This window comes from Mustela lutreola, chromosome 12 (genome assembly GCF_030435805.1).
Source record: "Mustela lutreola isolate mMusLut2 chromosome 12, mMusLut2.pri, whole genome shotgun sequence".
Taxonomy (NCBI): Eukaryota; Metazoa; Chordata; class Mammalia; order Carnivora; family Mustelidae; genus Mustela; species Mustela lutreola.
In genome coordinates this window covers 22,852,926-22,874,250 of record NC_081301.1, presented here as the reverse complement: position 1 = coordinate 22,874,250, position 21,325 = coordinate 22,852,926, and the positions used below count along the sequence as shown (strand labels likewise).

The window sequence follows — 21,325 nt, the reverse complement described above, 5'->3', positions numbered from 1 at the left end:
TTTTTAAAAGATTTTTTAAATTTATTTTTTATTTTTAAATAAACATATAATGTATTCTTAGCCCCAGGGGTCCAGGTCTGTGAATCGCCAGGTTTACACACTTCACAGCACTCACCATAGCACATACCCTCCCCCATGTCCATAACCCCACCACCCTCTCCCTCCCCCCCTTCCCCCAGCCACCCTCAGTTTGTTTTGTGACATTAAGAGTCTCTTATGGTTTGTCTCCCTTCCAATCCCATCTTGTTTCATTTATTCTTTTCCTACCCTGCAAAACCCCCTACATTGCGTCTCCACTTCCTCATATCAGGGAGATCATATGACAGATAGTTGTCTTTCTCCAACTGACTTATTTCGCTAAGCATAATACCCTCTAGTTCTATCCACATCATCGCAAATGGCAAGATTTCATTTCTTTTGATGGCTGCATAGTATTCCATTATATATATATATATATATATATATATATATATATATATCATATCTTCTTTATCCATTCATCTGTTGATGGACATATAGGTTCTTTCCATAGTTTGGCTATTGTGGACATTGCTGCTATAAACATTCGGGTACACGTGCTCCTTCGGATCACTAAGTTTGTACCTTTAGGGTAAATACCCAGTAGTGCAATTGCTGGGTCGTAAGGTAGCTCTATTTTCAACTTTTTGAGGAACCTCCATGATGTTTTCCAGAGTCCTAGCACCAGCCTTCATTCCCACCAACAGTGTAGGAGGGTTCTCCTTTCTCCACATCCTCGCCTTCATCTATCATTTCCTGACTTGTTAATTTTAGCCATTCTGACTGGTGTGAGGTGGTATCTCATTGTAGTTTTGATTTGTATTTCCCTGAGGCTGAGTGATGTGGAGCACTTTTTTCATGTGTCTGTTGGCCATCTGGATGTCTCCTTTGCAGAAATGTCTGTTCATGTCTTCTGCCCATTTCTTGATTGGATTCTTTGTTCTTTGGGTGTTGAGTTTGATAAGTTCTTTATAGATTTTTGGATACTAGCCCTTTACTGATAAGACATTTGCAAATATCTTCTCCCATTCCATGACTCCTTTGAAAAAAAGATTTTTTTATGGTAAATTATACATGGCATAAAACTTAAAAAAACTTTTAAGTGTACAGTCTAGTGACATTAAGTCCATTTACATCGTGCTCCTCTATTCCCTTTTAATATCTATATAGCTGGGGCAAGGGAGGACCATTTCTTAATCATTACCTGTTGATTTCGGGGGCCTGTCCTACCTCTGTTATCACTGGCTGAGCCTGGTGCTGAGTGAGGAGGAGCATGAGTTTTTCTGGAAGTCTGACCTGAGTTTAAGTCTCAGCGTTATGACTCTGGCTGGAACTGTCAGCTTCACGGGTCTCACTTTTCTCATCTTGTTATTCTCTCCTATTGTTGGGTACACAGTTAGTCTGCCAAAGCAATGACAGCTGGGTTTATTTGTGAGCAAACACCCTGCAAAGAACTTGACCTGCGGGAGCTAGTGCTGGAAGTGAAGAGAAAATGAAGTGTTTGAAGAAAGTGGTAGATCTTGGGGCGCCTGGGTGGCTCAGTCATTAAGCGTCTGCCTTCGGCTGGGGTCCTGATCCTAGGGTCCTGGGATCGAGCCCCACGTTGGGCTCCCTGCTCTGCAGGAAGCCTGCTTCTCCTCCTCCCACTCCCCCTGCTTGTGTTCCCTCTCTTGCTGTGTCTTTCTATGTCAAATAAATAAATAAATAAAATCTTAAAAAAAGAAAGAAAGGAAGGAAGGAAGTGATAGATCTTAGCCAGAAAATAGACTTTCTGGATAAATTGGAGTGGGATGTTGACTCGAGCACTGGCTTGGATTTATGACACAAATAACTCCACCTACACCCCTTATGAAAAGGAAGAGAAAACAATCAATCAGTAAAGCTGTTTTGGTGATGACTTCAGTGTTCGGGCAGAGTAGTAATTGCTCATCAAATGACAGGTAAAACCTCTGTGAAAGTTGAAAAAGCAATTTAGTTGAATTGCAAGAATTTGCCCAGGAAAGAGGTGATTTGGGGAAATTCAAAGTGCATACCTTTTAAAAAGCCTTTCAAGTCCTGCATTTATAGAATCATCAAGGGTCTAAAGAGGTAGGATTGTTTTGTTTCATTTCTTTCAGTGTTTATTATTTCATTTTATGGAGGAAAGTTTACTTGTGAGTGTCCTGAAGGTTAAGAGGTATTTTGTTTGTATTTAGCCTTTATTTCCTTTTGGACTTGGTCTTATCCATCTCTCACATTCAGCCCAGGGCTGGTCACAAAAGATGCACTTTAGTACGGTTTAAAGGAATAGTGAAGTATTTCAGTGACCTGATTTTGCTTTTCCTTTCAGAGCCTGTGTAAAGAAGTAAAGACTCTGAGTTTCAGCCCAAAATGTCACAGGATAATGATAGAAACAGCTTGCCCTTTACAAAGCACCTTCATATATTTTATCTCATTAATCACTGACGACATTCCATTTTTCAGATGAGGAGACTGAGGTTCAGAGTGGGTAGGCAAGTTGCTGGCATTTTCACTGCTGATTTGTCAAGCCCCACCTAGCCCAGCAACGGACACTACAAACTCTCTGTTGTCTCTCTGAGCCACATTTGGCATACAGAGAGGTAGGTGGCCAGTGTTGAGCTATATACCCTGGCCGCGGCCCACGTGACCTCTGAGCACCCTGTCATCTAAGGCATGTGGGCGAGGCAGTCCTTCCCTACTGGAAATGTCCCCACGTGGAGCCCAAGCATCTGGCATAAGCTAGAAGGCGGCCAGAACACTCGGCGGCCACAGCCCGCACGTCACAGCACGTGCTTGGGGCCCGCTTTCTGCCAGAGGCCCCTCTGCTGGCTGGCACTGGCGCCACCTTGCCCTGCTCAGACTCCAGAGAGCGCCCGTCCACGCCGGAGCCAGCCCTGCGCCCCAGCCGCTCGCCCTGCGCCCGCGCCCCAGGTGCCCACCGCACGCGCGCTCCCGTCGGCGCCTGGGGACCCCAACTCCCCCGCGGCGACAGCCCGGCGTCTCCTGGCCGGCTAGAGCCACTGGAGCGGGGGCGGTGGCCGCAGGTCCCCCACATCCCAGGGGCGGAGCGAGGCGCCGAGACGTCAGGGCGGAGGACCAGCGCGGGGCGGGCGCGCCCTCCCGGCGGCTGCCCGTGGCCCACGTCCCCGACTGGCGCGGCCGGCCGCGGCCGGGAGCTGCAGTTAGCGGCGGCGCTGGGGCGCATCCAGGCGGCTGGGCGGGCGGGGGCCGGAGGCTGAGCCGGGGCGAGCCAGCCGTGCGCACAGCTCTACCCACCACCTACCCCCCACCCCAAGCGGACCCCCGGCCGCCCCTCGGCTCTCCCCTGAGCTTCTAGCGCAGCGCCCCGGGGTGCCCATCCATTTCCGTGGGTTGACTACAGCGTGTGTTTTTTCTTTTTCCCCCTCCCCGTGTGCCCTTCTCCAGGATGGCAGAGGCGGAGTTGCACAAGGAAAGGCTGCAAGCCATAGCAGTAAGTCCACTTTCATTTTATTTTCTTGCTCTATTGTCTGGGATGGAAGGGGACCCCGAGTGTTTCGGGGCCATCGACATTCCAGCACAGTAGCCGCCGGGCATGTGTTTGGGGGATAAAAGTCTGTCAAAGCTCAACTACGCTGCTTTTTCTTGTAGACGTCTGTGGATAGAAACCCCCAGGGCGCGCTTTGGGCTGGGGATTTGAATGTGGAAGACTGGCTTAGAAATAAGATGCTTGCTACTGGGCTTTGGGAAAAGACCAGACGCATGGGGGTGGGGGTGGGGCGATTCCTGGAATATCAAGTCACCCAGTGATCGGTCCTACTCTGACTGCATATACTGGAGAAGCAAGAAAACGGCGACCAGAACAGTGGCTGCCACCCTTCCTGAGGAAGCTGTTCGGTCTCTTAAGTGGGAAACCAGCAGTCAGCCCCTAGACCAGCCCCGCGGTAAAACCTCCTCCCTGAAACCCGGGGTGTTCATTTTCCCTGTTCTCTCTGATATTGACAAGGACATTGGCACTGGCCTCCATCCTGGAGGTGGTCTGGGAACTACTTAGAGCATCTGGGTCCTGGGCATAATATTCCAAGAGAGCATCCTTCTTCTCCCGGGGTGGACAATCTGAAACCTATTTTCAGCATAGGAAGGAGCAACCAGTTTTGGCCAAGTTTACATGCACTTTTGGAAAAGTGTACCCTTGTGCATCTCGAGTGAAAAAGGAGAACTTTCTGGGACTGTGTGGATTTGAGCAATCTTGCCTCAGTGTTGCCAACGATCCGCAGATGTGGTATTTTTACTGGAGCCACCGCAGCTGGATTATATATCTCCTTCGCAGATGAGGGAATGATTACTGCTGCTGTATGAAATATTAACAATTAAAAGAGGTCTGTTCACATATTGGCCTAAAAGAATCTCCAGACGTTCTTCTACCTAAGTACCTTTTTTTTTTTGGTCCAAGAGTTCTCTGGAAACACATATAAATCTGTCGGAGAAATTGTGTGTAATGTTTTGGAAACGAAGTATATTAAAGTGTTTTCAAAATCTTTGGACAGATTCTTCATGGGGAAAATGCACGTAGGCCTTTTTTTTTTTTCTTTAAAAGAATCGTTTGATATGGTTCCCAGGGCACTGGGACCGTCTTTACCAATGTCTTCACATTTTAAATGTCTTAGAGACTTGACCACTGAAATGGGAGGGACATTTGTCGGCAGTGTTGAAATGCTATGGTTTTTTTTGGGGGGGGGGTTGGTCTATTGGGCAATCTTTGAACTTGGTCCTTCAGAACTAAGGAAGGCTGTTTTGTTGTTGTTTTTGTTGTTGTTGTTTTCTCTTTTCCCTTTCCCTCTGTGCATGTATATTTGGATGGTTAATGAAGTTATTTTACGGTTTCTAAAGCTAGTGGCGAGGCAGTGTGGCCAGTGTGTCCTGTCAAACTTGGTAAGAATGGAGATATTCACTTACTCGTGCCATGTAGCTGCTGGGTGTTTTATGTAAACTGAATAATGGGCGGCTTTAACCGCCCCGAAGTGGCCGCTCCAGAGGCGGTTCAGTGGCTCCTAGCCTGTGTGAGGGTTTCCAACAGTTGTCACATTTTCTGCCTTTGCATGAACAGCTTTCCTGGATGCCTGAGAACAGCTGAGCCTTATGAAAGGACTTGCTCTCTGAATGGGGAGTCAGTAGCAGCTAATGCTGGGGCCACCCCTTTCCAAAGGGGCTTGGGTAATCCCGGGAGGGAGCCGGTGGATTTTCAAGAAAGACTGCGCCAGTCTTTTTGGAATTCTCTTGAGTGTATGATACGTTTAAAGACAAATACTTGTGCCTGTTCAGGTGTGGAATTGAGCTCGTCCTGGACCCGGGAAGATGTTGATGATTCTCATGACTGTATCAGTTTCAATTAATACCTGTTGTTATTGGTTTGGATACACTAACTGTGTGTGTGTGTGTGTGTGTGTGTGTGTGTGTGTGTGTGTGACACACAGGGAGAGACTTAAGAAAGGAGAGAGGTCAGCGGGTCTTGATGACCGTATCAGTAAATAGTTCTATGCTATGCTTTGGCCTAGGGCACACTCTCCGAATCTGGCAAATGCTCCCTCTCTCTTCCACCTTCCTAGAGTTCTCAGGGGACCGTCAGGAGGAACGTCCTAAGCCTTCCTCTAGAGCCTAGCACTCCTGCAGTATGTCAGGAAATGAGAAAGAGAACGAGCACAAGTCCTTACCTCTTCACCAACCTGGGCTCCTCCCTAAGCGGCGGAACAGAGAGACGAGGATTCTAGGCTGAGCGGTCCTGGGCAGTCTTTAGTCTGGACTGCTGTTCCTTCATCTGTGCAGTGAGCTCATGCATTCTACCTCGTGGGCTTCTTGCAAGGTTTAGCTCTGAGACACGTGAAGTACCTGGCATGTGGTTGTCATTAGATGGTTTGGAGGCAGAGCCCTTGAGCTCCTGAATCCCCATTCCCATCTATAGCAACGCTGTGTCCCGTGAGGCATGGAGACAGGACCTCTGGAGCACAGAGCCTGAACAACTTTTTACATTTTCCCTTTTAATTCTGACAAAGGCCAGGGCTGTGTCCAGCATCAGTTCCTCCTGCTGCTTCAGGCACAGGTCTGTCACCTGAGGATTCCTCCATCCATTCGTTCCCTGGGTCCTCACAGCATGCCTCCCCTGGAAAGGCACTATCAACACCAAAACGTCAGTGTCCCCACGTTTCATCCTTCAGAGGAAAGATACTACCTTTTACATACTTACATCCTGAGAGGACAGATGTCCTGTGACCCATTTGCCACATGGTCATCTGGGATTTCTCCCCCACCCCCACTGGAATGAAATACTCAGAAACTGTGGTACTTTAAATGGAATCTTCCAGTTGAACCCAGAGCCTGATCAATGAGAAAAGATGGATTTCTCATCCTACCTCTTGCAAAAGAAGAGCAGGTCCATCTTTGGCAACTTTCTCTGCTCCCTTCCACCTGTGGGACATTCCAAAGTGATAATATCAGGACAGAGCAGAGGGCTTGTATAGCAGAATGAGTGTGAATAATAATTCTGGGGAGTAATGATACAATTGCCATTTATTGAACATCATCTATTCAGCAAGGCACTGTGTGATCGGCTTTTTTTTTTTTAACCTTAAGTTTTTAATAATCTAAAGGAGAAACACAAACAATTACTTATGCAAATGAGCCACTCACGTGAGCAGGGAAACCAGCCTCTAGGAGTTGCAGAACATTCCCCGGAGAGGAGGCATTGGAGCAAGTCCTGAAGACTGGGTCAAATCACATATAACATAATAACCTTCCTAATTAGCAGGAGGCATTTATTGGTTTCTTGTTAGTTTATTACTCATCTGGAACACTTAATATGAGAAAGGAAAAGCCAAAAGCATGAAGAGGTTCAGTCAGTAGCTAAAGGCACAAACTCAATAATGAGACTAAAGGGCATTTCAACACACACTATGTCATTTAATACTAACAAACTGATGAGGCAGGAAATGCTGTATTATCCGCATTTTGCAGAGAAAGAGCCCAACATGAACAGAGAGTGTCAAAGCCAGGATTTGAACCCACACTTCAGAGCGCTGGAGCCCCCGTATTGACTCCTGTCCTGAATTGCTACTCCCAAGATGGTGGCAGCTTCTGCTTTTCCTGGGGGCACATTCCAGTGCAGGTGGTTCCAACAGCCCCAGTGGGAGCCAACAAGGGAGAAGCAGACTGATTGAGTAGCACTGGGAAAGGCCAAGACAAACTGGGAGGCTGACATCCTTTTGAGAGTCTTCCAAGCCGGGTTTCAGTGCATGGAAATATCTGATGTACTTTCTAACTGAGTGAGTAACACTCTCTTGGGAGAGAAGCTATGGAGTCTCATTGGAAATCAGCCTCGGGAGAGGATGTTACGTCTGCATCCTTGAGAAAGACAGTCTTCCTTGGGCATGTGGGAAGATAAGTATATGTTGCAGAGGTCAGCATGTGCAGTAGCCCACAGAGCCATGTGGACAAGGTCTCGGCCTCTAACAGGGACCAGCATAAGCATGGTCACAAATATGAAAGGCCAACCCAACCTACACATGCTTTTTAGAGAATTTTTGTCATTTCGTGAGAACCCACTCTGTGGAATAATGAAAACGATCTTTTGCATCTCTATGCTGATTTACAATATACAGACGCCTGTGTAGGTTACCTTAATTCTGAGCTGTGTGCGGCATTATCTTCACTTTACAAGTGAGGATACAGAGATATCCAAGCTCACCCAGAGAGATGTGGAAGAGTTGTATTAAGCCCAGTCTCTCCTGACTCCCAGTCCTTGTGTTAGCGACACATCTGGTTTGGAAGGCCTACGCCGATGAGCGTGGGAGCTCCACAAGAGTCCTCCTGAGCTAGGGGCAGGAGGAGAGGGATGAGCCTGTGGGTATGTGGGCCTGGAAGTGCCTCCGTGAAGTCTGCCCTTCTGGGGATCTCACTTGGGGCTCCCTGCCACCGTCTTGAAACTCTCACACACTTAGTGGGTCTGGGGCTCCCACTTGATCCCATTCTCTGTCCTGAGAAGGCCTGGATGTGGGTGGGTGGCTTAGGTTGACCCCGCGTGCACTTGCAGAGAAACACATTTGGCATTTCCTTGGCATTTCCTTGGATTCACATCTCAGTACCTCTTCTTTCCTTGAAATGATAAGGCCTAGAATACCACCCGGGTTACGGTGTGGGACCAGGGACCAGGGTGCCAATCAGCCTGCATTTGATCCAGGCCACTTAGGTTGGTCTGCATAGCCTGGGCAGAAGTCCTGGCTGCCATTTACACGTGATCCAGCCCAGTCCAACTTCCCAAGTCAGGGACCCCTCAGAGCATTTAGAGATCCAAACCCCAAACCCTTCAGTAAAAACAACAATAACAACAATAAACCAAACCAAAACAAAAACTCCGATTCTTGCAGGGACCATCCCTGTACAGGTCCCTTGTACATGTGCAAGGTCATACACCCACCTCTCTGGCCCCTTATCTGGACCTCTGAGTATTTCAGGCTTTAGTCTCTTGGGACAAAGAGCCGCTGCTCTGGCAAGAGCCCTGAGAAAGAATAGCAGTCATCACTAAAAAGTCCTCATAAAAAAAGCCAAGCAGCGGGGCTTGTGGGTTATGATTTGTCAGTATTTAAGGGAAACCAGGGCTCGGTACTGGTGCTTCTATATTTCTTCTGGGCTGCCCAGCACTTTTGGGACCCCTGCTGTTGGCCGTTTGAACTACCCACATTTCATCACGGATCCCTTTTGGGAATGTTGTTCAACTCGCTTGACGATAATCATTATGTGGTGTGACATCCGTCATCAGGTGGTGTGACATTGATGGAGACAGCAAATGGGCTCTGATGCATGGAGACAGTGGTCCCCTGGGCTGGTAGCGCCTCGCATGGTCTGACTGGTTACGAGCAAGGTTTCTGGTGTCCGAAAGCCTTGGCTCGAGTCCTGGCTTTTCTCTTAGTATCTGGATGACCTCACTGTCCCTCATTTTCCTCATCAGTAAGATGGAGATAATGATAATACCTATCTCATGGAATTGTTGTGTGTGAAGGTTATTTGAGAAATTTCATGGGAGCTCAGAGCAAGGACTCAGAAAGCACTACACCAAAGTCTTTAGTTACAAGTGAATCATTGAATCATACCTCATGGATCTTTAAACAGAAAATGGACACTAAGAATGGAAGATGAATTCTGTTAACTTCAACATTTTTGTCAAACTGGGAAATTCAAATGAACAGAGTAGGTATTGAGCATTTCCAGTGCAGAAGGATACCACTAATAACAGTGAAAAGGATTGTTTATGGTGGATAGGAGTTGCAGATTTAAAGGCTCCAGGGGCCAACATGTAACATGGAGGCTGGGGGGCAGCAGTGAGTATCTGGAGAGCAGACACCGCTCTTTGGTTAGGATCCAGTGAATTTATACCACGTGAGAATGCAAGTGAGTTCTATGTTGTTACGTCCACTTATCTATCTAGAGAAGTGGGAAATCTGCTTCTTAAAAATGTGGGATCTCCCATTTAAGAAAGAACTAGTTTCAAAACTTTAAAAAAAATTGTGGATACAACAAAATTCCTTTGGGTCAACAGGTCAACCTCTTATGACCTCCAGATGTAGGTAGAGCTTTGAACTTTATGATGTGCTTTTCTTATGCATGGACTTATTTGGGTTTCGTAAGGATACTGTGAATTAGTACGGCCAGCACCCTCTCGGTGTTTCATAATGTTACAAAATCAGGGTGTATTTTCACCAGGGTTTTGTGAGTTTGTTGTCCAAATGTTTGGACTGTTGGAAAAACAGTGCGCATTTGCTGTATCTTTTGACATTAAGTGAGCTTTTGGTAATCACTAACATTTTTGTAACCCAGAATATTCACATCTGGGTGGGTGATTGCTCTCTCAAAATTAACAGAAAAATTTTAGACAATCAGTATCTTGAGATGGGAAATTCCTGTTCTAGAGGAATCTTTAGGAACAAGGTATACATGTCTGAGCCCCTCACATAAATCACCCAGGGTGTTTATATGATATCAATTTATTACCAGCCTCACATAATGAACAACCTAGGGAGACCCAGCAGGGGTTAGGACTTCTAGTAATAGCGGCAACTGCCATTGGGCACAGACAGTTTGCCAGGTAAGGTGTAGAACAGTGATTCTCAAACCTTAGTGTATTAAGATCCCCTGAGAGCTTGCAAGGCAACCCCCTGGCAGCATGTTTGATTCTGTAGGCCCCGGGGTGGGGCCTGAGAACTTGCGTTTCTAACGAGTTCCCAGGAGATGCTGTTCCCAGCTGCAGCTGCTGTTTTGGGGAACACAAGTGGAGCACACCTGCAAAGGGACAGAAGATGAATGGTCAAGAAAGATGGCAGCCTGGGTCTTGATCTGTGCCTCATACCCATTGTGACATGTCCAGGAGTTTGTGTGCTATGGATATCTTCAAGAGGCAAAGTAGAATAAAAGATCAATTCAGTCATGATCAGCGGGAGCCTGAACAAAGCTCTGTTTGAAAGTGATCCAGCATGTTCCTCTCATGTCAAGTGGCTGATCAAGAAGAGGTCTCTGTTTGGGTAGTTGCTTTAACTGATTTAAATATAGGGAAGTTTCAATCTGTTGGTCACTTGAAGACACTGGTTTGAAAGGTATGCTTGGGATTGGCTGATTAAAACCATGGGCCACCAAATTCCCGGAGGGGGCACCTCAGTGAGACAAGAAGTCATGCAGTGCAGTCGATAGCCAACCTACCGTGGGAAGACACTGAGGGGTACATGGTACCTAGTACAGTGCTCTAGATGGTTCCATAGCAGATCAGGCCATGGAGCCTGGTGGCAGCCCCTCCACCGCCCCCCACGCCTGGTTCCTCATACAGCTGCTTCTCATGTGGGCAACTCCAGTGGGGGCTGCCAGGACAAGCCGCAACTGAGACTCATTTACTCAATGATGGTTAATGATTCTCTTAAGCCAGTCTGCGTGCACACAGGCATAGCTTGTCACTGGGCTTTCAAAGAGGAGTTTATTCTCGCAAAGCTGTCGTGGAGGCTTCTTTCATCCTTCCTTGTAGCGCCCCTCTTCTGAACCAACCCTTCATGTGCAGAAGGAGTCAGCCTCACCCAGGCTCTTCTCTGTCCTGAAGCTCCAGTCACAGAGGCCACCCCTGTACAGGACAAGGCCCAAGAGAACATGGATAGGATTGTGGGTGATGGCCGCCCAGCACGGGATCCTTTGCCGAGGAATGTTCGCACATGAGTGCTGTGGGTTTGGGAGAACACTGCACAGCTGAGACCTATTTCTGACAGGAAATGCCAGCAGAAGCAGAGGTTTGTGTGGGGCGGTGTGCGTTGGAGCTACATGGCCCTGGGTTAATTCTTATGTCATTTTTTTTCTCCCTTCGTTTCTCGTTGGATTAAAATCTTCAAAAGATTATTACGAGAGAGACAGATAAAGACAGCCTAGAGTCTATTTACTTAATGCTTGAACATATATTAAAAAATGCTGTGGGGTTAGTCTTTGACCCTAAGATCAGCGGTTCTGTTGCATCACATGAGTTCAGGCAGAAGATGGGAACAGGGAACACAGTACCTTTCCCTTGCATAAGATGGAGTGGAAAGAAAATCCATATGCGTCCCCAAGATAAAAGCTCTAGGTGTAGATGAGAAGTTTGTGGGCCAGACCTCAGGACGCATCCTTCTACCTATCATCCCCTACCGAGCAGCCGAGTTCATTACCCTGAGGGCTCCTAGGCTCTTGACAGTCTGCCCCATCAGATGTCTTCAGAGCATTTGTAAAAGCTGCCCTTACTTTTTTGCTGAATTATACTGGTCTTCTTCCTATTCTAGGTGGGTGGGATTTCCCCCCCTACTTCTAAATTATAACCAGTCATCTGAGTATTCACTTTATTTTTAAATTCAGAGCTGAAACTTAAAACTTTGAGGGTTATAAAAAATGTTATTCTTCAGAGAAAAACACATGCTTGAAAAGTTAACCCCTTTAGTGGTAAGTGAGGGATCTCTCTCTGCGTCTGAGCAAAAATGGTGACAACTTTGAGGCCAGTGACTAGCACACAGGGCTCTAGGATTTGGGCAGCTCTGAGAGTATGCCTGGGCTGTCTGTGATGTGTGAGAGAGGCTGGGATCTAGGAGAGATGCCTCCTGGCTGAGAGGCGTAGAACCTTCTCTATGGGGCTTCTGGTCAGTCTCAAACACTGAGTTTCTATGGCCTGATTTGTCAACATGGGCTGATAATACCTGCCGCCTCTAATGGGGTGGGAAGTGGTGCAGAAGTTTCCTTGTTCCAGTGGGGCCGTGAGGCAGCTAAGGTCTGAAATGCAGAGAAGAGTAGAGCAGTTCCTCAAGAAATTAAAAATAGACCTGCCATGTGGTCCAGCAATCCAACTGGGTGTAGCTCTGGAGGAAATAGACTCTCTACTTTGAGGACATATCTGCAGCATTATTTATTATAGCCAAGACATGGAAAAACCCACGTGTCCATTGTCCCATGAATGGATAAAGAAAATGTGATATGTATTATAATGGCATATTATTCAGCCTTAAAAAAGGAAGATCTGCCATGTATGACTACACAGATGGACCATAAAGGCATTATGTTACGTGAAGTAAACCAGATGCAGAGAAACAAATACTGTGTGATCTCGCTTATACGTGAGATCTAAAAAAAAAAAAAAAAAAAGTCAAATTTATAGTAATATACAGTGTAATGGGTTTTACTAAGGCCTGGGAGGTGGGGCCAAGGGAAGATATTGTCGGACTCCGGTAGGTTTTGCGGGCCGACAGGCACGAGGAGAGCGTCCGGGCCAGCCGGTAGCTCCCCTTGGGGCTGAGCGGGATGGCGAGTGTCGCGAGTCCAGGTGCATTAACGAACGACACCAGGCTCGGGGGATCTGTCGAAGCAGGATCTCACTTTATTGAGCGGGGTTGCAGCTTATATTGGGTAGGGGATGGGAAATGAGGTCAGCGGGGAGAGAGCCTATGGGGTTTGGTTACGTAGTCAGTAACTGGGTAGGGTGTGTTGGGTGAGAGGAGGAAATATCAGAGATACGCGGAACCGGAACCGCCACGTTGGCGCCAATACTGCCACGGTGGCGCCTTTTCTAGCCCGAAGAGAAGGCAGGCCAGCGCCATCTTTGCTGTGCCCAACAATTAATCAAGCCTACAACTTTAATTAGAAGATGAGTAAGTTCAGAAGACCTAATGTATAACATGATGACTAAGGTTAATAATAATGTGTTATATACTGGAAACTTGCTAAGAGAGTAGGTCTCCTGTGTTATCATCACACACAGACAGACACAGACACACACATGCACACAAATCGCAACTATTTGAGGTGATGGATATATTACGTTGTTTGTGATGATCATTTTGTAGTGTATATCGAAACATCAAAACATCATGTATACTGTAGATATGTACAATTCTTACTTGTCAATCATACTTCAATAAAGCTGGGGGGAAAAAAGATCATTTTTTTAAAAATCTGAAAAGCTTGAAGCTATTGTGAGTGACCCTAACCCCTGAGGGCCCCATTTTTCTTTACCAGGTGCTTTGCAGCCAGCCTTGTTCATGAATAGCAGAGTCTGAACGTCTGTGTTCAACACACGGTGCTGTTCATTAAATAGAACTCACAACTGAAGCGGAAGGATATTTAACAATTGGCGGGGTCTGTGTTCAACACACAGTGCTGTTCATTAAATAAAACTCACAAATGAAGCGGAAGGATATTTAACAATTGGCGGGTTAAGTCTGGTGGGGATGCGTCGAAAGCCAGGGCAGAGCCTGGAGGCTAGGATGTATGCTTTACTGCCACCAACTACTAGAAGTAAGACTCTAGTAGCCTGATCACCCTCATCCTTATTCACGCTGGAGGGAGAATGGGAGATACCTGGGCAGTATTGGAGCTGAGAAGGGAGAAGGAAGAGGAAGTATTCATTCTGACAATACAGAGAAGAGGAGGTGACGGGGAAAGTAATTTCGAAGGCTCGGCGACCCCCTCCCCTCCACCTTCCAACATCATCTGTGTCTGGACATGTCAGCTGCTACGACCTCTGGATGATTCCAGCTGTCTGCCTTCCCTAAACCTGGGTCCACAGAGAAAAGCTGGAAGTTAGACTGGCTTAGCATTGGAAGGGCAGGCGTGGAACATCTCCCCTGTAGGGAGACAGGGAACCCCAGAGCTCTAAAAGCAAGTAAGATGTGGCAACTGCATCCTGTTGCATTTTTTAGGGGAAGGGAAGAGGGGTCTCCCAGCTTCTGAGAGCTTTTCATGGGCCCGACACCCGGCCGAATGCCTGGTGTTAAAAACCCAGATGTGTACGGATGCCAGGTTGAAAATGTGAAGATGTCCAGTTCTTGGGGTTGTGGTGACCCAGACAGGGTGGGTGCTTTTCAGGGATAGGTGGCACGCAGCCCTAGCTGATTGGTACTTTGTGGGAACACATGCCCAGGATCTTCCGCTTTTTCAAGAGAAAACCTGGAGATCCAGCTTTTGAAGGAAGTCTGTTGATGTTTAAATGTTCACAGCGATTTAAACACTGTGTGGGCCAAACCTAACATGATGAGATTTTAACGCAGTGTGGGCTGGATCCATTTCCCATCCCAGTGCCCCCCTGCCAGCCCCCATCCTGGGCCACCAGCTTGCCACTTCTGCTTTTCACAGTGTATTTTATGTAATTGTCAGGCGTATGAGAAGGTGCTGGGGTGGTAGTGTTAACAGTGGGAAGCTGAGTGAGATGTAGATAGGCTTAGGCATGTTGGGCAGATTTGTGGGTGGGCCTGTCAGAAACCCTTTGTGGGCCTTTGGGGATGGGGACCTTGTAGGAGAACCATAGTCTTGGGTTAGAGTCAGGACAGCTACTTAAATCAGCTCCTTATGCAGCTTGCTTGAGGAACTGGTGAATTCTCCATAGACGTAACAACTGAAAGCCCTCTTTAAAAGACAATTAACAGAGCACATGTCACCGTTCTGAAGTATACATTTTTGAGGAGCGCGCAGCAGAGGGAGAGAGGAGAGGGAATCTTAAGCAGGCTCATGCCCGGCGCAGAGCCTGATCTCATGACCCTGAGACCTTGACCTGAGCAGAAATCAAGAGTCAGATCCTTAACTGACTGAGCCACCCAGGTAACCCTACTTCTCAGAATTTTAACACATGTGTAGATTTGTGTAACCACCGACAGAGTTGGTAGTGTTCAGTTCTGACAGCCTCCAGTACTCCCCCAAGAAGCACTGGTTTTAAATTTCTTCAGACACTGGCATGTTAAGTCGTTCTGCTTGCCCTTCCCTTTGCATCCTAACTTTAACCAGAACAGGAGACTGGGGTTCCCAGTCTCTGGTGGGTAGCTCTTTCCTAATAAGCACCGCTCCTAGACCTTTAACAAATTCTAATTTTCCGCTAGTAATTACCTTCTGCTCTAGGCTGGCCCCCTTTTTCCCTATCCTCTACCAGGGTCATCACATTTAGCAACTAAAAATATAGGGTGCCCAGTTATGGCTTGGGGCACACTTTTATACTAAAAGATTGCTTGTTGACCTGACATTCAGGTTTAACTGGACATCCTATATTTTATGTGATGAGCCCATCCCCTTCAAGTACACACCGCATCCGCCACCGATTTCAGAACCTGCTTCTCCTGGGGTTGTGTTTCACTCTTCCACGGTGACTCTGAAGATACCCCTTGGTTTTAAATAGTAACATGTTTTTGTAGGGAGAGAGGGCACGTATTGGAAGGATGAGAGGACCTCATCGATACATTAACGTGTTTCCAAGAAATCCACCTGACCTGTCTTTTCTGGAGACTAAGAAATCGCCTAATGTGTGTCGGGAGGAGAATTACTGAATTTCAGAAGTTGGTGCATTTCCCAGCCCCTCCTGCCCCTCCCTCAGCCCAACCTCTGAATAATATCCAACTGCACAGTCTAAATAAGGAGATTGCTCACACTGAATGGGTTTAAAAATACCACTGGAATGCGAGCCTTCAGCAAGCCATAGATCTCCTACTGTATTGAGTAAGATGGGGCCTGGTGGTGTGTTGCGAATGAGTCTCTCGGTGGCCCCAACTAGATGATTCCCAGCCTGGGTATTCGGGTTGCGAGTGTTGTGATAGTTGATTTATTTGTCTCGTTTTTTTGTTTTGTTTTTTCATTTATCAATTCTAACTAATGTGATTTCAGAATCCCAGTGAGACAAGAAGGAAAATCAATTTAATTTTTTAAAAATATTTTATTTATTTATTTGACAGAGATCACAAGTAGGCAGAGAGGCAGGCAGAGAGAGAGGGAAGAGGAAGCAGGCTCCCTGCTGAGCAGAAAGCCTGATGGGAGGCTCAATATCAGGACCCTGGGATCATGACCTGAGCTGGCTTTAACCCACTGAACCACCCAGGCACCCCGGAAAAATCAGTTTTATATGACAGCTACAGAATTAAGAAAAATGGAAATTCCAATAATCTATCTAGGCCAAGGGTCAGCAAACAGTAGCCCACAGGTCAAATCGGGCCTGCAGCCTGTGTGGATAGGACCTGTGATCTTTATGTGGCTCTTACAGTTATAAAAGAAAGGAAAACAGTCTTTTAAGGACTATTTCATGACACATGAAAATTATGTCAAGTTCAGATTTCAATGTGCACAAATAAAGTTTTATTAGAACATGGCCATCCCCATTCATTTATATGTTGTCTACGGCTAACTTCGTGCTAGGACAGCACATTTGAGTAGTTCGAACAGAGACCGTGTGGCCTGCAAAGCCTGAAATACTTATTTTATGACCGCTTCTAGAAAAATTTCTGTCGCCTGCTTCAGATGGCGTATTTTCTATGGTTGTGTCTGCCGTTAAGACTCTAGGTGTCTTTTACCTTAAAGGAGTAACTGTTTTCTTCTTGCTGGCCATCCAGAACAATAGAGCGTGTCAGACAGGCTTGTACTGTTTCCTGAGCTACCGTGATGACAGGCTTATACTCCCTGAAGAGCTCACATGTGAGTTTTGCGACTGCAGAATTTTCTTGTTATATCCTTGCTATCCAAGCCACCAACTGCATGTTGTTTCCTTTTGACCGGAAAACCTGATCTCTTAGAAGTAATGGTTTGGCCCCTTTAAAAATAAATCATTACATTTAAAACCATTTTTTTTCCCCTGGTGACAGGGACTGAGAGGGTAGAGGAAAACCATTGGTGATTCTCCAGGTCATTTTTCTTTCTCCTCAGAAATTTCCAGAACCCTCCTTCTGCTCTCTCTGAGGATTTTGAGGGTGAAGTGTTAGACTGAGAGTCAGAGGACACACCTACTGCTTTCCCAGAGTCCAAGCAGGAAGCCAGTGAACAGTGGCTTCTGACCAGCTGCCCTGTCATTTGTTAGCACATCGTGGAGGGTTCATTACCTTCTGGAAGCCAGAGTGTCACAGTCTTCAGTGCACATGAAGTGACCGTCAGCTCAAGCTGATGGTGGCCTGTGGTGGCGGAGTCCATGCTGGCCTCTCTGAATCGACAAGTGTTTCCTTTCTGCTCTTTTGGCTTTCTTGTTCAGAAGGGCCAGGTGCCACCATGAAAGCTTCCTCAGTGCACTCCAGCCCTGCACTCTCCTGTGTCTGGCATGCATTCTGCATGTCGGATGCTCTGGATCACCTGGTTCTGGTGACCAGGAGGGCTTACGTTCCTATCCTCAGAACTCTAACAATTAGACAGTTCTCAACAGGCCAACATTCCCAGGGCACTACGCAGACAGCAGATTGAAACACAACCCCAGTCTTGTGAAAAGTGCTCATTACTTGTCTGGAGCTTCAGCTTGAGGGGCAGACCACGGGTTTGCCACACATAGAGAAGCTACAGAAGGACTCTCTGAGAGCATAGGCTGGGGGACACCATCTTTGTGCTCTCCCTTGGCCTCACTGCAGGTCACTGGTACTTGTCAGAAAGGAGCTTATACACTCATCTGAAGCCCTGATTTTTGCAACTGTCACCCAGGGGACACCTCCAGATCACCTGGTCTGGAGGCCAGCAGGGTTTACAGTTGGGGTTCCATGGGGATGTATGTATTTGCATGTTTTATTTTTTTCTATTTGTATTTTTAAAGATTTTTTTTTTTTAATTTGGGTATTAGGGAGAGAGAGGGATAGAGGGAAAGGGAGAAACTGACTCTCCACTGAGCAGGGCACCGGACGCAACGCAGGGCTTGATCCCAGGGACCCAGGATCGTGTCCTGAGACTAAGGCAGATGCGTAACCCACTGAGCCAGCCATGCACCCCTATTTGCATACTTTAAAAGCTGCTGCCTGAGGATCTGGTCTCCAATCAGCCTGAAACCAGGTGCTGATTGAGATCCCTCCCTTTGGAACACTGACAGGTCTTGATAGACCATTAACAACTAGGACCTATCAGGAATAAATCAGGCCTCTTAGACAGTCACAGTTCAACAATTTATTACAAGGATCATACATCAAGTGGGATTTATTCCAGGGACACTAGGATGGTTCAACATCCATAAATCAATTAACGTGATATACCACATTAATAAAATGGAGGATAAAAATGATAAGACCACCTCACTAGATGTTAAACATGCGACAAAATTCAACATCCATTTATGATAAAAATTCTCAACAAAATGGGTGTAGAGGGAATGTAGCTCAACTTAATAAAAGGCCATATCCGACAAGCCCACAGCTAATGTCATACTCAACAATGAAAAGCTGAAAACGTTTCCTCTAAAGTCAGGAACAAGACTAGGATGCCCACTCTTGTGGTTTTTATTCAACATAGTATTAGAAGTTTTACCCAGAGCAGTTAGGCAGGAAAAAGAATTAAAAGACATCCAAATTGGAAAGGAAGAAGTAAAACTGTCATTATTTGTGGATGACATGGTTTTATATATAGAAAACCTCAAGACTTCACTAAAAAATTGTTAGAACTAATAAAAGAATTCAGTAATGTTACAGGGTACAAAATCAATGTAGAAAAATTTGTTGGATTTTTATACACTAGCAATGAACTGTCAGAAAGAGAAATTTAGAAAAAAATACCATTTGCAATCGCATCAAAAAGAATAAAATACTAGGAAAAAAATTTAACAAAGGAAATGGAAGACCTTTATGCCAAAAACTATAAAACATTGATAAAAGAAATTGAAGAGACACAAATAAATAGGAAGAAATTTCATGTCAATATATTGGAAGAATTAATATTGTTAAAATGTTCATATTACCCAAAGCAATCTGTTGATCTAGTGTAATCCCTATAAAAATCCTAATGGCATTTTTTTTTTTTTTTTTTACAGAACTAGAACAAACAATCCTAAAATTTGTATAGAACCACTAAAGATCCAGAATAGCCAAAGAAATCTTAAGAAAGAGGTACAAGGCTGAAGGCATCATATACCTTCATTTCAAATTATATTACAGTATGGTGTTGGTATAAGAACAGAGGTGTAGAAACACAATAGATACGTGGAACACAATAGAGAGCCAAGAAATAAATCCATGCATATATGGTCAATTATGACAAAGGAGACAAAAATACACAATGGTCAAAGGACAGTCTCCTTTTTTTTCTTGAAGAATAAAATTGATAGGTTATATTTACTGTAATACACAGACCCCCTGCCTTCAACAACAAGCAAATGCACATTATTTTCAAAAATATGTAGAGTGTAGCCACAAAAATTGAACATGTATCATATAGTAAAGATACCTCAACTAATTTGAATCCATTGGTATTATCAAGACCAGTGAAAATGATAGAATTTAATTATTTTTTTAAAGTAAGACTATTTCCTTATTTTTATTTTAAGTAATACTTGAGAGATTCTGGGAAACAAACTGAGGGTTAGAGAAGGGAGGGGGTTGGGCGATGGGTAGCCAGGTGACGGGCATTAAGGAGGGCGCATTTTGGATGAACACTGGGTGTTATATGAACTAATGAATAGGTGACTACTATGTCAAAAACTAATGAGGTACTCTAAGCTGGCTAACTGAACATAATTAAAAAAGGGTAATACATGAATACAGCCTCACTTTAAGACACGAAGTCATTCAAACAACAGAAAAACAACCTTACTTCTTTTTCCCCACTAGACAATGCTATTTTTAAAAAATTACTATTATTTTTAATTTAAATTTTAGGTAGTTAGCATACAGTAGCAATATTGGTTTCTGGAGTAGAATTCAGTGATTCATCACTTACATATGATACCCAGTGCTCATCATAATAAGTGCCCTTCTTCACACCCATCGCCCATCTAGCCCATCCCCTACCACCTCCCTACAGCCACCCTCAGTTTGTTCTCTATTGTTATGAGTCCCTGATAGCTCATTTCCCTCTTTCCCTTTTTTTTCTGTCCCTTCCCCTATCACCCTCTCTTGTGTCTCTTAAATTCCACATCTGAGTGAGATCATAAGATAACTGTCTTTCTCTGACTGACTTGTTTCACCTAGCATAATACCCTTTAGTTCCATCCATGTTGTTGCAAATGGCAAGATTTCATCCCTTTTGATGGCTGCATAATATTCCATTTATCTATAAATGCATACATATATACATACATACATACATACCACATCATCTTTATCCACTCATCTGGGAATAGACATCATTTTGGGCTTTCTCTATAGTTTGGCTATTGTTGATAGTGCTGCTATAAATATTGGGGTACATGTAACCCTTCAAATTTGTATTTTTGTATCCTTTAGGTAAATACCTAGTAGTGTAATTGCTGGATCATTCCATTGTCAGCTTTTCTGAGGAACCTCCATACTGTTTCCCAGAGTGGCTACACCAGCGTGAATTCCCACCAATATTGTAAGAGGGTTCCAACCCTTTCTCCACATCCTCTCCAACACCTGTTGTTTCTTGTGGTGTTAATTTCAGCCATCCTGACAGGTGTGAGATGGTATTTCATTGTGGTTTTGATTTGTATTTCCCTGATGATGAGTGATGTTGAACATCTTTTCATGTGTCTGCCATCTGGATGTCTTTTTCTGAAATAGAGGACAGCCTCCTTAATACATGATGTTGGGAGAACTGGACAGCTACTTGCAAAAGAATGAAAATGGGTCACTATCTTATACCATACACAAAATTACCTCAAAATCAGACCTGAAACCACAAAAGTTATAGAAGAAAACACAAGCAGTAAGCTCCTCGATATTGGTCTTGGTGATGATTTTTTGGATCTGATTTCAAAAGGAAAGGGAACAAAAGTAAAATCAATTTTTTTGTTGTTGAGTTAGACTACATCAAACTAAAAGCCTTTTGCACTGTAAAGAAACCATCAGTAACATGAAAAGACAATCTACTAATTGAGAGAAAATATCAGCAAAACTTATATCCAATA

The 21,325-nt window shown here is 45.2% G+C and overlaps 1 protein-coding gene across 6 annotated transcripts in view; it reads left to right on the top strand.

Annotated features, from left to right (window-relative positions):
• Positions 1-21,325, top strand: part of PALM2AKAP2 (PALM2 and AKAP2 fusion) — a 451,783-nt gene that overhangs the window by 124,240 nt on the left and 306,218 nt on the right. For 3 of the 6 annotated variants that reach the window (XM_059141746.1, XM_059141744.1, XM_059141751.1), the window contains exon 2: positions 3,445-3,490. In XM_059141746.1, the coding sequence (XP_058997729.1) occupies positions 3,445-3,490 (46 nt within the window). Of the gene's footprint in view, positions 1-2,802; positions 2,950-3,444; positions 3,491-21,325 lie in introns of those variants that run through there. The other 3 variants (XM_059141747.1, XM_059141743.1, XM_059141742.1) reach the window with 2 other exon arrangements.